The 17,209-nt window shown below is 42.7% G+C and overlaps 1 protein-coding gene across 4 annotated transcripts in view; it reads right to left on the bottom strand.

Annotated features, from left to right (window-relative positions):
- Positions 1-17,209, bottom strand: part of EVL (Enah/Vasp-like) — a 173,015-nt gene that overhangs the window by 120,738 nt on the left and 35,068 nt on the right. Inside the window, exon 1 of one of the 4 annotated variants that reach the window (XM_019009838.4) lies at positions 3,940-4,161. The exons of 2 other annotated variants lie outside the window; for them this stretch is intronic. In XM_019009838.4, coding sequence (XP_018865383.1) covers positions 3,940-3,962 — 23 coding nt within the window. In that variant the 5' untranslated portion in view covers positions 3,963-4,161. Of the gene's footprint in view, positions 1-3,939; positions 4,162-17,209 lie in introns of those variants that run through there. One more of the 4 variants, XM_019009836.4, reaches the window with a different exon arrangement.

Raw genomic sequence — 17,209 nt, 5'->3', positions numbered from 1 at the left:
AGGTGCGGTGGTTCACACCTGTAATCCCAGCACTTTGGGAGGCCGAGGCAGGGGGATCACCTGAGGTCAGGAGTTCGAGACCAGCCTGACCAACATGGAAAAACCCTGTTTCTACTAAAAATACAAAATTAGTCAGGCATGGTGGCATATGCCTGTAATCCCAGCTACTTGGGAGGCTGAGACAGGAGAATTGCTGGAACCCGAGACAAGAGCGAAACTCCATCTTAAAAAAAAAAAAAAAAAAAAAAAATTAGCCGGGCTTGGTGGTGGGCACTTGTAATCCCAGCTGCTCAGGAGGCTAGGGCAGGAGAATTGCTTGAACTTGGGATGTGGAGGTTGCAGTGAGCCGAGATCCTGCCGCTGCACTCCAACCCAGGCGACAAAGCGACACTGTGTTCCAAAAAAAAAAAATTAAAAAAAGAAAAAAAAAAGGGCAAAAGGACAAGTGACCTGTGTCTACCCCAAGAGCCAGCTAGAACAGCTTGCCTGGTGGTAGAACAATAGTCTTGTAGGCAATGGCAGACAAAAATCCCCTAGGCAGCTGTAAAACACTGGCCCGACCTCTCAAGCTCCTATTACTCTCTAGGCGTGGGACCCAGGCAGCAGTAAATCATGACAACCATCAGTGCTCTGTGGAGTGAGATCATCTGCAGGGATTCCTTAATGAAACGTGATGACTTCTCTGGCACTCCAGCAAGTGGGGTGTGCTGAGGACACCACGTTTTTCTCAGGAGATCAGTTATCAGCTTTTCCACACGTTCTCCTGAACCAGCACACAAAACGGCCCACGTGGCACCATGGCACCGACCTCAGGACTGTGCCGAGCTAGCTGGATAGCTTGCTTGCTTTTCCTTAAGTTCTGGTTAAAATGCACTGTACCAACTGCTCATTAAGGTCTTACTGTGTGTCAAGCAGTTGTAGGTGCCAAGGAAACAAAAACAGGCAGGATTCTGTTGTTTTTATGAATTCTGCTCTCATGGAATTCATAGTCCAATAAGTAAATGCATCTGAGTCAAAATCAGACTTCCTTTTAAAAACGAATGTGGTCAGCCAGGTGTGGTGGCTCACACCTGTAAACCCAACACTTTTGGGGGCCGAGGCGGGTAGATCACATGAGGTCAGGAGTTCAAGAACAGCCTGGCCAACATGGTGAAACCCTGTCTCTACTAAAAATACAAAAAAATTATCTGGGCGTGGTGGTGCATGCCTGTAATCACAGCTACTTGGGAGGCTGAGGCAGAAGGATTGCTTGAATCCAGGATGCAGAGGTTGCAGTGAGCTGAGATTGTGCCACTGCACTCCAGCCCGGGTGACAGAGAGAGTCTGTCTCCAAAAAAAAAAAAAAAAAAAAAAAAAAAAACCAAGAATGTGGCCCTTCCTTGTGCTCTCAGGGCTGGGGATGTGTGGAGGAGCGTGTCCACAAACGAGGCCTACAGGCACGTGTGGATAACCTGATGGAGCCGGCCCCAGGATGTGCTTCCCCCTTTATATTCATGTAGGAAGAACTGCTGTAATTCATAAAGTTTATATTATCCCATTTAATTCTAACAGTGTTATGGAGTTTCTTGGTGAGAATCACTCTCCCCATTTCAGCTGACACTAAGAAAGATCAAGAGACTTGCCAAGCCCACCAAGTTAGTTCATAGCGGCACCGAGATTATAAAACCAAGTTCTCTGATTCTCATCCCAAAGAAACAGAGAACTTGGTTTATAATCTTACTGCTCTGCAAAACCTCCCCAAGTGACCGGTGGTTCACCTACCTGTCCTTGACCTGCTTCTGTCTGCTCTCAATTTTTCTTACCCGTACCTCCACCTGCCTTTGCCTCAAACTTCCCATCTCCATGAAGGTAATCTTCTGCTTTTCCTAAGCCAATGGTTGTAAGTCTGGTCTCCAGATCTGCAGCATCAGACTCACCTGGGAAGTTGTTAGAAATACAGATTCTTAGGCCTCACCCCAGATCTACTCAATGAGAAATTCTGGGAGTGGGGTCCAGCAATCTGAGTTTTAATGAGCTTTCCAGGGATTCTGCTGCATGCTAAAGCTAGAGAACCCCACTGAACTAAGCTAAAAAGCCAGGTACCTCTAGAGTCCCTGTGTTGCCCCACCATGATCACGGGGCCCCCACATACACAAACTCCATGACTAGAGAAGAAAGCCATTTGTCTGACACCATGCAGCAGTCACAAAATGCAGTCACATCCAGTAAAATTTTTCAGGGCCAGCTTAGGCAAAAGCTTGAAGCAAGAGGTAACAGCCCTCCCCTTTGTGGTCTACCCTTCATAATGATGGCCCCTTTTTCTCAATCAGTGCAATGGCCTTTAATTCAACCCCCTCCCACCTCATCAGACCCAGCTCTTGACCCTTAGATTAGAAGCCCACCACAATGCGAGTGGATGTGTTCATACATAACCCTCTTCCCTAACCATGAAACGTAATGAAAGGCTCCAAGCTCTGTTCAAGAGGGTAGATAGGGGTACTTCATCTGGAGTAAATGCTAACAATAAAACGTGAACTACGCAACTGCGCTACTTTCTACAAATTACAGAACGCTTCCATAACTCTCACAAGGATCACAAAAGCTACTTTTGAAACAGACATCAGAACCCAGGGGCCTATCTACTGTAACACGCCAGACATTATATAAATTCTTGTTAGTCATCTAATGGGGCTATTATAAAAGTTCTGGTCGCTCTGTAAGGGCAGGGGCCCATGTCACCAGAGCACACTGCCACATAAAAAGAATTTGTCGCAAACCCAGGCCATTAGAAATAATGCAGACACACACGATTAAACAAAGGATAACTTCCTGAATCCAAAGTATCAAGTTTACTGAAAAGGGCAGGGGATGACCTTTATGGTCCGACTTTTCTTTGTGGAGATCTAATGATCCTCTTATCTACTCCCCTGACTGGCTAACAGGTCTGTAGTTTTCTCTTAGAAGAATGAAAGGTGGTTATTCTCTTATTGTTTTAATGTCTACCGCAGCAACATTTGGAGGAATAAAAAAGGCCCATAGAGGTAGAACTGAGGTTCCCGCACACTCTTTGCCCATCAATATGGAATTTATGCTCAGTTCTAAAATGCACAAAAATTGCATTTGAAAAATGAGAAGCTTTCAGAAGTCGGAAGTGTGTGTGTGTGCGCACACACACACACACACACTCTCTTCCATATGTTCCAGAGAGGTGGAAATATGCACAAGACGAATCTGATGACCCTCCCATTCCGCCTCCTTTATTTTCATTTCTTAGAAACTCCTTCTATTGGAACATCCCTTCCCACATTTATATCCAGGGATAGATTCCTGGAGAAGAGAGGGAGTAAGATTCACAAAAGATCTGATTTGGAGCACTAATAATTACAGCAGCTGAAAAGCATACGAAAGCAAAGAGCCCTGTTAACAAAACACTATCAGGACACTTCCCAGAAAACAGCCCGGCGATGAGATTACTACTAAAAATAATGAAGACAAGAAGAGCCAAAATCAAATCTCAACTATGCAGACAGACTTGCAGAATTTTTCACCTTCACTGCTACAATTAGCATTTTTTAAAAAGAGCAGTAGACTGCATGAGTTGACAAAGGAAGAAAAACAAAAGATAGCAAGAGACTCATTCTGGACACACAGTTGCTATTCTGTATTCACAACTCTACACCAGCAACAGCAGCTCAAATAAGGTACAAGGTGGGGTCCTGGACAAATTCACCCATGATCAGACCAATTATCCACGCTGCACTTCTTCACACAGTAAACACCCCTGACCTGCACCACCTCTGCACCTCCCACCCCCATGACTGGCATAAACCCCACCACAAGCTGAAAAGAACCCTGTTTTTTTTGTGAGAACCAGCCAGAGCCTAAGCTGTCATTACACAGCAAAAACCTAGCGAGAACAAAAAGCCAGCAGCAGACTGATGTAGAAAGCCCAGAACATACCTGAATTCTTCAAATGCAAACATGACCTAGTCAGAGACAATTTCCTTAGATTGTGTGGTAGTCTTTTTGGTATGGAGAACAACCATTTAGTTAGTCAGATGGTGCAAAGTGCAGAAAAATGAGGCGGGGTTTCCACACCCCCCAATATTCTGAAGTAAAAGGCTTTCTGCAGACAGGGGCCTGCAGCCTCCAGCTCCGCCAGCTGCTGACAAGCGGCAGCTAACAGGGGAGGCAGCTAGAAAACCATGTGATCATTCCAGCAAGTCTGATTAATGCAGTGTATGCTTAGGCTCCAGGCTGGGAACTGGATTAGTCTAGAGAAAGAAGTCGAACCCAGGGCACGCCTGGGATCCTGGGTAAAGCATGTAACACATCCCACCCCCTACCAGAACTGTGCAGGTTGGGGAGAGAGGAGAGAAGGCTGAAAGGAATGAGAATGCAACCTGTTCCGCTGTGATCTGCCTAATTACCTCATCTTCCTGTGGCTGCTGCTGCTATAAGCTCAGGCATGACCAACATTATATGTGAACATAAGTACTGAAAAATTCTGCAGAATTCTGTATTTTACCATTCCACTACCAAACACTATTTTAGCACAAATGCATAAGCTGCTTCAGAATCACAAGTCGCATTTTATGTCCACCACTTTACCATGACCAGCATGACCTTACATGTCACTCCTTATTAGTGATCTCATTTATTTGATTATTCATTTATTGAGTATATAGTATGTACCCGGTTCTCACCAATTCCTTGAAGTACAAAAATTGCTATAATCATTTCAGAAGAGAAGAAGAAGGAAACGAGATGCCAGCCCCCAAAAGAAAAATGTTTATCAGGCTGGCAAGATTTGGCAAATGAGCTGAGGTTGTATTCTGAGACTCGCCATGAAGGAAAATCTTCAGCATTCGGGTTGCAACTCTTTGTGAAATAAGCAAGGCAGATCTCAAATAAAAACGTATGAGTCACTCTTGACGTTTTTTCTCTCCCTTGACCCCAGTGTCATCAGTCACTAACTGTAATCGACTTGGAAAAGGTGGCCTGAAGCTGCCCCTTTCCCCTCGCCCACTCACGCAGCCTGGGTGTGCCCTCAGCGCCCCTCACTCAGCCTCTGGCCTTAGGAAAATTGCTCTGGCTGAGTTTTAGAGAAGGGGTGGAAGAAGGAAAACCAGTTACCAATTCTTATTTTGATGCCTCTGTTTAACCCTGCATTACTAACTCCTCACAGCTCAAGAAATAAAGTCTTTTACGCCTCTTCATGACATGCAAAGTCTTATTTCTCCAATTCCTTCTTCCACTAAAACTCTTCACAAACCTTCAAATTCAGTTAGACATTCACAGTTCCCAAAATCTGTCAGGACCTCCCTTCTCGGGCCCATGGACCAGCTGGATGAGGTTCTTTGCTGCTCCCTAATGTGAGCCGCTGCCCACGTGCTGCTCCCTCACTGCTCCCTCTCCGAGGGGCTGAGATTCCCACAGGGCAGCGCACTGCTCTCTCTCCTTGGCTGCCACCTGCATGGCATCCAACATTGTGTTTGCCTCTCCTGCAAATCTAAGAGTTCCTTGAGGACAGGAATGTGTGAAGTTAATTTCTGTATTCCCAATGCCTGGCATAGCACTTGACAAAAAGGAATTATTCACATAAGGTTTGCTGAATGAACCTCTTTTGCCTCAGCTTTTATCAGGCAGAAGAGTGATCCAGTACATGCATTCGCACGAAGGTGCTCTGGGACAAATGTATCACTCTTCATACAGTTATCTCTGTCTCAAAGAGAAGCAAGAGAGTCCAGGTCTTGACTCAAAGAAATGCAGTGACAAAGGCCAAACGAGGCCGACTGACGAGTGAGGGAGGTGTCTGGGGGAATCCTGTGGTCCCCCAAACCACACAGCAATCACCTAAGCTGATCTGAAATGCCTTCTGCAGTGTTCATGACCAGCATCTGCCTGAGACCTTCTGGTGATGGCAGCTTCTTGGCAGAATCATAATAACAGGAAACACAAAATATTCAAGTCATTAAATAACTCAGTTTTAAGTCCCAGATCTGCCACTTACTCTGTGATCATTGACAAGCTACTTAAATTCCCTGGGCCTTGGATTTACCCTATATAAAACCAGAATAATATTGATACTGCCGACGCCTCTCTCATAGGAGTGTTGCAAGAAACCAATAAAGTAGGAGTTGGAAAGTTCTTTATCAAATATATTAAGTTACATAAGTATCTTCATCAGCTTTATTATCTCACAAGATGATCTCTAACCGGACAGCTCTGATGACTGGGTGGTTCTTCTTCATGAAGAGACTACCACTCCTTGGAAGTATCCTGTCTGCTCAATGGGTGGCTCATTTAATTTTGTGGAGACTTCTAGACTCTGTGCCTGCTCTCCACCAGTGACTCAAGACTCTCCTTTTGCAGGCATAACCAGCACCTTTCAGGGCAATTCATAAGGTCCCGGTAGAGGACAGTTGGTAGAAATGGTGAAAAATCAAATCCCAGCACCAAGCTCATTTTACACATAATATTAAGAGATTCTCCCAACTTACTAATAGGAGACCGAGGCCAAAGTGGTGAAGTAACTTGTCCAGGGTCATACAGCTATAAGTAGCAGAGTAATGACATGGATTCCGGCTGAGCTAACTCCAACATGCTCTCCTGGTGTCCTTACACCAATGATCCAACTAGCTCAGGCTGCCTCCAGAAGAGGACTTATTTGATAGACTGTCAGGCAGCCTGTGGCCCTGCAGAGGCGGTAGGACACTGACCCTTTTGGGCTATTTTATGTAGCTGGCCAGGTGAATCCCCAAATTTCATGGCCAAGCAAGAGACCTGCCAGGGCTAAAAAAAAGTGCCTCAACTGTTCCAGGAACTGAGAGGTAGACACCTCAGCTGACATGGCACTGGGGTCCAAATGGGAACCAAGTCTGCTTCAAAGGCTAGAAATCCTCGACCACTTGATTACTGATAACACCAAAGTGTCAGAAACAGAAACATAAGTGAGGGTCCGTGACTCCTGACAACTCCACTCCTGTCTGGAATAGGGCTCAAAAAGGCACTTCTGTGACCACATAATGTGTGTTTTTGTTGTTGTTGTTTTTGTTTGTTTGTTTGTTTGTTTTAGAGACAGAGTCTCGCTCTTTTGCCAGGCCGGACGTTTGTTTGTTTTTTGAGACGGAGTCTCGCTCCATTGCCAAGCTGCAGTGCAGTGGCGCAATCTCAGCTCACTGCAACCTCTGCCTCCTGGGTTCAAGTGATTCTCGTGCTTCAGCCTCCCAAGTAACTGGTATTACAGGCACGTGCCGCCACACCCAGCTAATTTTTGTATTTTTAGTAGAGACGGGGTTTCACCATGTTGGCCAGGATGGTGTTGATCTCTTGACCTTGTGGTCCACCCTCCTCGGCCTCCCAAAGTGCTGGGATTACAGGCGTGAGCCACCACGCCCAGTGTTTTTGTTTTTGTTTTTGTTTTTGTTTTTTAAAGGCACTCCAAGCCATTCACCAACAACTCAGGCTCAGATAATGCACACTCCTACTCTGGGACTTAATTTCCCTTTGTACCATAAAAGAATAGCCAGATGTTAAATTTTTAAATTAATAAATAATTAATTATTTTTTTTTTTTTTTTGAGACAGAGTCTTACTCTGTCACCCAGGCTGGAGTGCAGTGGTGCAATCTCAGCTCACTGCAACATCTGCCTCCCAGGTTCATGTGATTCTTGTGCCTCAGCTTCCCCAGTAGCTGGGATTACAGGCATGCACCACCATGCCTGGCTAATTTTTATTTTATTTTATTTTTAGTAGAGACAGGGTTTTGCCATGTTGGCCAGGCTGGTCTCGAACTCCTGGCATCAAGTGATCTACCCACCTTGGCCTCCCAAAGTGCTGGGATTACAGGCATGAGCCACTGTGCCCAGCCAATAATTGTCTTATTTTTAAAAATAACACTTCCATGGAGCCCTAATACATACAATTGATCAAAGTAGAATAGTTCCGGCTGAAGAAGGTGGAGGGGCCCTAGAGTCCCTGCTGCAAGGCCTTCCCTCTCTCTACCAGGACAGGCTCAACCTGAACACACTGGCCTAAATGACTCTGGCAGTCCCTGCCGGCGCTAATGATCTGTGGGGCTCTCCCAGCTACAAACTGTCACACTCACCCTAGTTAATCTGGATTCACTTCCTCTTTCTAGTGTCATTCCTAAGAATACACTCCCTACCCCCAGCGGTACTGCCATGGCAGAACACTCATCTGCAGTTACTGGACATGTGAGCTGCCCGGGACTTCTCCGGAGAAACAAACATGGAGACACTGATACAAACACAAACATGAACAGGAAATGTCCCTGGGTTCCTGACAATGTGGGAAAGCTAAATGAGAATATTTTAAACAAGTGTCCTTAGCTTAACCGGTACCTTAGTTTTGCAACCCATGTCTTTTCATATGAAATGGTCAACTGTCCAAGAAAAGGAATTTATGATTTGTTAGTACTGAATCTCATTACAGTTCACTTGGAGGCCAATAAACAGAGAGTTTAAGGCCCTGACGTCCTGTGGACTTGAGACCTTACAATCAACATTTCCTCTGCCACTTTTTTAGGCTGTGGGCACACAGCCATGATGGACGTGAAGCAAAATAAGGACTGAGCATCTGAACAGAATCTAATGTGCCAATCAAGTAAAAAAAGAACTCTATTTCAACATTTACTAATATGCACATTCACTTCTGTGCTGTGTGGAGATGAAACAGAAGGAGCCACAAATGGAAGTCAGCTATGATCATGACTAAAAATACTATTCTTTTCTCATGGCCCAATCAAGGATCTTTCCAATGGCCAGGGGGCTGAGCGGTAATAAGAGGAATTCAACAGCGTCTTCAGAGGCCCATTTCTCCCTGGTTTCACTTCTACAACCCTAATTAAGACCCTTCTAGCCTCTACCTGATCTCCTGCCTGTCTTACTCCCTTCCTGCACACAGTTTTCAACCCTACCAACTGCCAGTTAAAAAACCCACAACTCAAAAACTAAAACTAAAGTTTTCATATGATCCAGCAATTCCACTGCTAGATATATACCCTAAAGAAAGGAAATCAGTATACTGAAGAGATATCCGCACTCTCATGTTTACTGCAGCACTGCTGACAATAGCCAAGATTTGGAAGCAACCTAAGTGCCCATCAACAGATGACTGGATAAAGAAAATGTGGTACATATGCACAGTGGAGTACTATTCAACCATAAAAAACAATGAGTCCTGTCATCTGCAACAACATGGATGGACTGGAGGTCATTATGTTAAGTGAAATAAGCCAAGCACAGAAAGACAAACTTCACATGTTCTCACTCATTTCTGGGAGCTAAAAATTAAAACAATTGAACTTGTGAGTAGAATGAGAGCTAAAAATTAAATTTAAATTAAAAATTAGAATAGGGGCTAAAAATTGAAACAATTGAACTTGTGAGTAGAATAGAGAGTAGAATGACGGTTACCAGAGGCTGGGAAGGGTTGGGGATGTTCATGGGTAACCAATGGGCAGGGGACTGATTATATTTTATCTAACTATTAAAATAGAGTTAGAATGAATAAGAATCAAATGCTAGTATCTGATAGCACAATAGGGTGATTACAGTCAACACTAATTTATTGTACATTTAAAAATAACTAAAAGAGTATAACTGGAATGTCTGCAACACAAAGAAATAATAAATGTTTGAGGTGATGGATACCCCATTTGTCCCATTTGTAATTAGTTATTACACATATCTGCCTATATCAAAATATCTCATGTACCCTATAAATAGAAATATCTACTATGTAACCATAAAAATATAAAAAATAAACCTACCATTCTTTTTCACTGTCTGCATAATAGTCTCAGCCCCCAAACTTGGCATTTGGCTCCCGCACAATCTGACCATTGTATGCTTCAACCCAGCTCTCAAACTTGCCAACCTGGCCCCTCGGCATGGCCCTGCACTGACTCCGCACCCTAACCATATCACCTCCACCTGTGCTGTGTGGAGATGAAACACAAGGAGCCACAAATGGAAATCAGCTATGAACATGACTAAAAATACTATTCTTTTCTCATGGCCCAATCAAAGATCGTTCCAATGGCCAGGGGACCCTCGGTCCTGGATCCATAGTGCTTCCACCTTCTCTCCACAAGTGGCTATGGAAAGGTATGATTCCGAATCCAGTTCTACTCCTATCTCCCTGAGAAGCCTTGGGCAAATTCTCACCAGCCTAAGTCTCAGTTTCCTCATCCTAAAATGGGGAAGACAGCATGTATTTTGTGGGGATGCTGTGATGTGCCTTACACACATTAACCACAATCAATGGTAGCTAATATTATCAAATATGCCTAAAAAACCCATCGAGTTGCCCTCCTGACCAAAACCAGTCTCAACTGATCTCTGAAACTCCTGAATTCCTATCACAATCAATAACCATTTTTAAAATGTTCACACATTGTCTTATGCTGAACAACTCAGTTCATTACGTGTCTTGGAACCCTAGTCAAAGAGAGTCCCTGGGGATGGAACTAGAATGGCTGGAAGGTGAGGCCTGAGGGGTTTAACTCCCCACAACCTCAAAGAGAGTCCCTGGGGATGGAACTAGAATGGCTAGAAGGTGAGGCCTGAGGGGTTTAACTCCCCACAACCTCCATCAGACAAGAAATATACACACAATCTAAGTAATAACAGCATGCTTGGTATGCAAATACAGCTTCAAAAGGAAGCCATTATAATTCTGGGCCACTATCCTCAAATTATCCTATTTTGAAATTGTGGGGAGTCCACTAGCACTGACCTTGGTTTTAGTCCTAATCTTTCACAAGGCACAGCAATTCTTAGTCATACATAGTAAGTCTTAGAGACGGTTTTTCTCACAACTCAATTGTTTCATGTGGCTCTCAGATTACTAATGAAACAGAGCCAAGATCGAAAACATCTCAAGAGAAAAACTAAACCCACCACCAGGACCATAAGCCAAAGGAAGTGTCAACTCCATGAAAGGGGGGCCCTTGCCTCATCCTTACCATTCTTTCCCCAGGCCTGGCACACAGAATTCTTCATCTGTTGAGTTAATTAATCAATGGTTTGTGGACTTAGAGAGATTTAATAAAAAGATGAAATTAGATTAAGTCAGCAGTCCTCTTTCCAGTACAAACATCAAATAATAGGGCAGATTACCCTTTTGAATAAGCAAGTGCAGCTGCTCCAGTGTCACCCTGATTTACTGAAATTTGCTAATTAAGAAGGTATTTCCAGGAAGAAAGGAATAATCAAGAAGATAAAATCATGTAAAGCAAATACATACATTCAATAAAGAAATATATACTGAGCACCTGCCATGTGACCAGCACTCTTACACCCGAGGCGGGAGAAGAGGTCAAAGAAGGTTCAGACGCACTTCAGGCCTTTCCAACAGTTAGAAACAGACCCCATAACCGAAAAAAGCTGAAATGATAGTTAGCAATGGTAAATCAAAACCAAGTATATGAAGCTGGGGTATAGGATTTTCCATTTATTCCTTTAGTGTTACTAGATTTTTTTCCACTTCAATTCACTGTTCTTATCAATGTCCCTTTTGAACCCTGGCTCCATTATGAAGTTGCTGAATGTACCTGGAGTGTGAATAGCTGGGCTGTGGTCCCAGCTCCATTCCTTAACAGCTGAGTGTCCTTTGGCAAAACACTTTATCTGTCAGCATCTCAGTTTACTCACCTGTAAGTTGTAAATAATAATTCCTATCCTGCTTCCTCACACAGAAATCCTGAGGATCAAATATAATAACAGGTGTGCCAATCTTTCGTAAATTTTAAGTGCTATACAAGTCAACAGTAGTACTATTATTAACAACAACAAAAGAAATTATCCCTTTGCACTTTGTGTCATTTGAGATCTTGATAAGGCAGGAATTTTAAGTCTTCATCCAGGCCATATAATTAGATTATCCTTAAGAGCAACTTACTATCCAAGTGACCAAGAGAATATAGATAAACACCCACAAGTACAGGAATGCAGGGCTGACAGAGTCTCATAGTCAATTTAGTCAAAACTTTACTCTTGGGCAATAGTCTACGCCATCCAAGATGCTTATATGCTCAATATTCTTATATGCTCAATATGTACTCATTATGTCGAAGTCTAATTTTCAAAAAGCTAAAAACACAGCTCTCATAAAAATATTTAGTATATATGTGTCAAAGGTTGATTAATCTTGCAAAGTTAGATATAAAACTGGTTAATGTTTCATTTCAGAGCAATGAAACCATAATCTTTGAGGTTATCTTTTCTATTAAAACAGGAATCATTTAATTTCTACTGGACAAAAATCATTTGTAACATCAATTTTCTATAAATTAATATCTAACTTTACAGAGTCTAAACTCTATTCAAAAGTAAGTCAAATAATTACCTTCTCCAGGAATGTTCTATGTCCCTTCAGTGGACTTTCCAAACAAATGCTTTTGAGTGACACTGAAAGGGCACACAATAATCTTTTTGCCTTTTCTCCAAGTTTTAGATAACATTTCTAAAAATCTTCAAAATATCTAAACATAGCTTATCATCTATTCCAATCAACTAGTTAATAAAAAATTCTTTCCTATCTGGCCCATTTTTGTATCTTCCTCATTCACATGTTCTTTATAAAAATCTTCAAGTGAATAAAGTCAATCATAAATAATTGCTTAGTTTTCTTAGGACAAATCATCTTGAAATCCAAAGTTGAGGAGGGCACTATGTTCCAAAACTTCCAGTCCTCAGTGCCTCTCTGCATTCTCTCCAACGACCTCACTTTTGGATCTCCTAAAGATGAAAAATGGAACATTTGATTCACAGGCTTTGTAAATTCCCTGGAGGTCTGGCTATTCTGAGGCAGTTGCCATAATTAACCCTAATTTCCTCATCTTCACAAACCCATCCCTGTCACCCTTTTCTTTCCAATATAACAATGCTTGGAAGTCAAAACCAAAATCACTACAGAGGTACGAACAAACAAACAAAAAACCTGCTGGGCACAGTGGCTCAACGCCTGTAATCCCAGCACTTTAGGAGGCCAAGGCGGGTGGATCACCTGAGGTCAGGAGTTTGAGACCAGCCTGGCCAATGTGGCGAAACCCTGTCTCTACTAAAAATACAAAGAATTAGCTGGGTGAGGTGGCACATGCCTGTAATCCCAGCTACTTGGGAGGCTGAAGTAGGAGAATTGCGGAGGTTGCAGTGAACTGAGATGGTGCCACTGCACGATCTTGTTGCCTGGGCAACAAGAGCAAAACTCTGTCTCAAAAAACAAACAAACAAACAAACAAAACCAACCCACACTAACTAGCACAATAATGACGACCAAGTTCTGATTTTTTATCTTGCCCAAATTCCTACCTAAGGGGTCTAGGGAGTCACGCCCTACAAACCATAAATTCTCATCAGATGGGTTTTATTTTAACCCTGTATATCGTGACTTACTTTCCAATCTCAGTGACTCTGGCATAACAAGGAAGAAAATCAAAATGTTTTACCTCAAAATATATTTCCTTGCCATACCTTGAAATTGCCCTACAAAGTCTCTTGTGGGAAAAATCTGCATTCTATAGAGAACCCCCTCTTTTCCCTTTGTTTTTCTTCCTTCCTTTCCAGATCCAGGAGACAATCAACTAAGAGCCAGGCACCCTTTTAAGTCCGATAAGAAACATTTTACAACATGCTCTCTCTAAAGTCTGAGTTTCTTCTGCACAATAAAACTTGGTCTCCACAATCCTTTATCTTAACCTGAACATTCCTTTCCGTTAATCCTAGGTCTTCAGATAAACTTAACCAATTTTCAACCAGAAAATGTTTAAATTTACCTACAGCCTGGAAGCCCCTGCTTTGAGCTGTCCTGCCTTTCTGAATCAAACCAACGTATTTCTTAAATGTATTTGATTGATGTCTCATGCCTTCCTAAAATATATAAAACTAAGCTGTACCGTGACCACCTTAGGCACATGTTCTCATGACTGTGTCATAGGCCATGGTCACCCATATTTGGCACAGAATAAATCTCCTAAAATATTTTACAGTTTGACTCTTTTCATCAACAATAATATGAAGTCAAAAAAGAAATCTAATTAATCTGAGAATGTCTTCTTCACATTTGTATTTTCCACAGAGGTTAGGGAACTGGAATGATTGAATAAACAAATAAATAAATTGAATGGACTAAAAAAACAGAAAGAATGAATGGATTCCAAAGGTTTTAGCATGTTAAAATGTCTTTCAAGAAACCAAGTAAGGAAGGCAATTTCTGGAGACTAGTCTAGTGAGGGCTTCAGAAATGAAGACTACATGAATGAACACTGTGGGAATTTCAAGCATCTAACTGGCAAGGCAAGATGGAAGATATTTTATTTTGAAGGTAGGGAGATCAAGGAGGGGAATAAATATGCACATCTGAAATGAGGCCACACGGGTGTGTTCTCAAAGAGAGCAGTAGTTCCCATGTTTTCAGAGCCTAAGGTATGGAGTCTAGGTACCAATGCTGACCATGCAACCCCTTCCTAATCTACAAGTACTAAAAATGAAAACCTTCATTTAATACATGTTCTCACTGGAGAACGAGGTAGAGGGAAGGCAGATATAATCATAAAGAAGTTGCACAAACATATGCCTAAGAGAGTTGTAATCTAAGAAGTCTTACATGAGATAAACGTGTTTTGTTTCCTCAAAAAGCTAATTTTTCTTTCTCACATTCCATTTCTGATAATCAGGCCTTCTCTATTTCTGATTTCCTACTAAAATGTACAAAGCAGTGTTTTTTCCCTCATCTAAAATAGCACTGCTTCTTAGTTTCAAAAAGTTCTATTTGCATTTCATCTCATGAGTCTTGCAGTGTTGCTTATATTCCTTCTTACAAAAAGCCCCAACACCCAACCTACAACCATGGTCAACCATGGTATTTAAATTAATAGGTACAAGGACAAATTGATTAAGACCTTCCCATGGATTGCTGATGCCACACTGGGATTTGTTAGGTGACTGACTACATTTGAAAATGCAGTTATTTTTTAAAAGATATATTCATACTACCATGAAAAAAATGGGCATTTGATTATTTTCTAAGCCTCCTTCTCAAGCCATTCAACTCTTTCTTGGACCCTAAAGCAAATACTGAATACAGAAGAAAAAGAAGGGTAAAGGAGTAGTTGCCTTCAGACACTAGAACAGGCACTGAATGAACCAAACCTTGAGAACCACTGTGTTACATGCAAGAACATGAGGGTTTCACAGATTTCATTAATATGGTAAGTGACCTAAGAAAAGAGTCAGTCTGATCTCCTCACTTTGAGCAAAGAAACAGAAAAACGCAGCACCTTGCCTAGGGTCACACAATCACAGTCAGAGATGGAATTAGAACTGAAGTGTCCTGATTTCTAACTCAAGTGTTTCTTCTCCACATTAGTGGCTCTCAAAAGCGGGGTCATCCACCAGCCATATTAGCATCACCTGGGAGCTTGTTAAGGATGAAAAATCTCAGATCCCGCCCCAGAATTAGTGCATCAGAGGCTGGAGGAGAGAACCAGCACTGTTTTAACAAGCCCTCCTGGGGATTCTAACGCATGCTCAAGTTTGAGAACCACTGACTGCCCTACACCAGCAGTTCTCAACTGGGGACGATTCTGGGCCCCAGGAACATTTGGCAACGTCTGGAGATACTTTTAGCAGTGACGACTGGGAAATGAGGTTGGGTGTTGCTTCTAGCATCCAATGGGTAGAAGCCAGAGATGTTGCTAAACATCCTACTATGTACAGGTAGCCCTCCACAACAAAGTATTATCTGTCAATAGTGCTGAGGTTGAGGAACTCTGCTCTACACCTAATAGTGGGAGGGCAGAACTAGGAAAGCTGTCCGTGCTTTTCTTTCTTTCTCTTTCTCTCTCTGTCTCTGTCTGTCTCTCCCTCTCTCTCTCTCTCTCCTCTCTCTCTGAAAGTATCTATCTGCTTCAGCTGGAAGTTCAGTTCTCTTTCATAAATGCATCCTGTGAAGCTGTACCTCCCCGCTGGAGTGCCTCCAATAGGTAAGGCAAGCCGACACACTTTGAGTCTTTGGCTACTTCTGAGATCAGAGCCTCAGGCCCCTTGGCCAGTCACTCTCACAGCAAGCAGCTATATCTAGTTCCCAAGGGTATCACGCAAATGTTGGCATTTTTCATGAGTGCCATGATGTGAGTAGATAAGAGAGCAGCACAGATCTTTTTTTCAAAAGTCAGAGTTCCTCCTGTGAAAGGAAAATAAATCTTGGGGCCCCCAAATCACTAAGCTAAAGGGAAAGTCAAACTGGGAACTGCTTAGGCCAAACCTGCCTCTCATTCTATTCAAAGTCATTCCTCTGCTCACTGAGAAAAATCTGATTTGCTCCTCTGGAAAACCTAAGCAGAAACTCAAAAGAATGCAACCATTTGTCTCTCACCTACCTGTGACCTGGAAGCCGTCTCCCTGCTTGAGTTGTCCTGCCTTTCTAGAGGGAACCAATATATATCTTACATATACTGATTGATGTCTCATGTCTCCCTAAAATGTATAAAACCAAACTGTGCCCCGACCACCATGAGCACATATCGTCAGGACCTGTTGAGGCTGTGTGACAGGCGCACGTCTTCAACCTTGGCAAAATAAACTTTCTAAGTTAACTGACACCTATCTCAGATATTCGGGGTTCACATTCTGGTAACCACGAAGGGATTCTGAGTGAAGGTGCCCCTAACCTTTGACAAATCTCCTATTGGTGCTTGTACCAGCTTGAGCTATCTTTATGGCTCAAACCAACAGGACAATTTGCTGAGGCCTGGAAGCACCCCTCCAGAGAATCTCTGATTTCCCAAAATCTGGATGAGATTTAAAGTTTATTTTGCTGTACAACTCCTTTTTTTTTTTTTTTTTTTGATGTTTTACTTGCTTCCAACACAAAGAAGGCAAGTTTTTCCTGCTTCCACGATGGAAGGCAGGAACTCCTTTATGGAGTTTGAGCTCGCTTCCAACAGGGAAGACGAATTTGAGATTTTTCCTGCTTCTTGGATGGCACAGAGCAGTCTTCAGACTGAGACCCATACCTAGGCCTAGGTCAGTAACTGAACTGGGGTTTGTCTTGGCTAAAGTTAAGATTAACATGCCGGGCGCAGTGGCTCACACCTGTAATCCCAGCAGTTTGGGAGGCCAAGGCGGGTGGATCACTTGAGGTCAGGAGTTCGAAACCAGCCTGGCCAACATGGTGAAACCCATCTTTACTAAAAATACAAA

The sequence above is a fragment of the Gorilla gorilla genome, chromosome 15 (assembly GCF_029281585.2).
Source record: "Gorilla gorilla gorilla isolate KB3781 chromosome 15, NHGRI_mGorGor1-v2.1_pri, whole genome shotgun sequence".
Taxonomy (NCBI): Eukaryota; Metazoa; Chordata; class Mammalia; order Primates; family Hominidae; genus Gorilla; species Gorilla gorilla.
The sequence above is the reverse complement of the archived record's forward strand: the minus strand, read 5'-3'. Positions and strand labels throughout refer to the sequence as shown.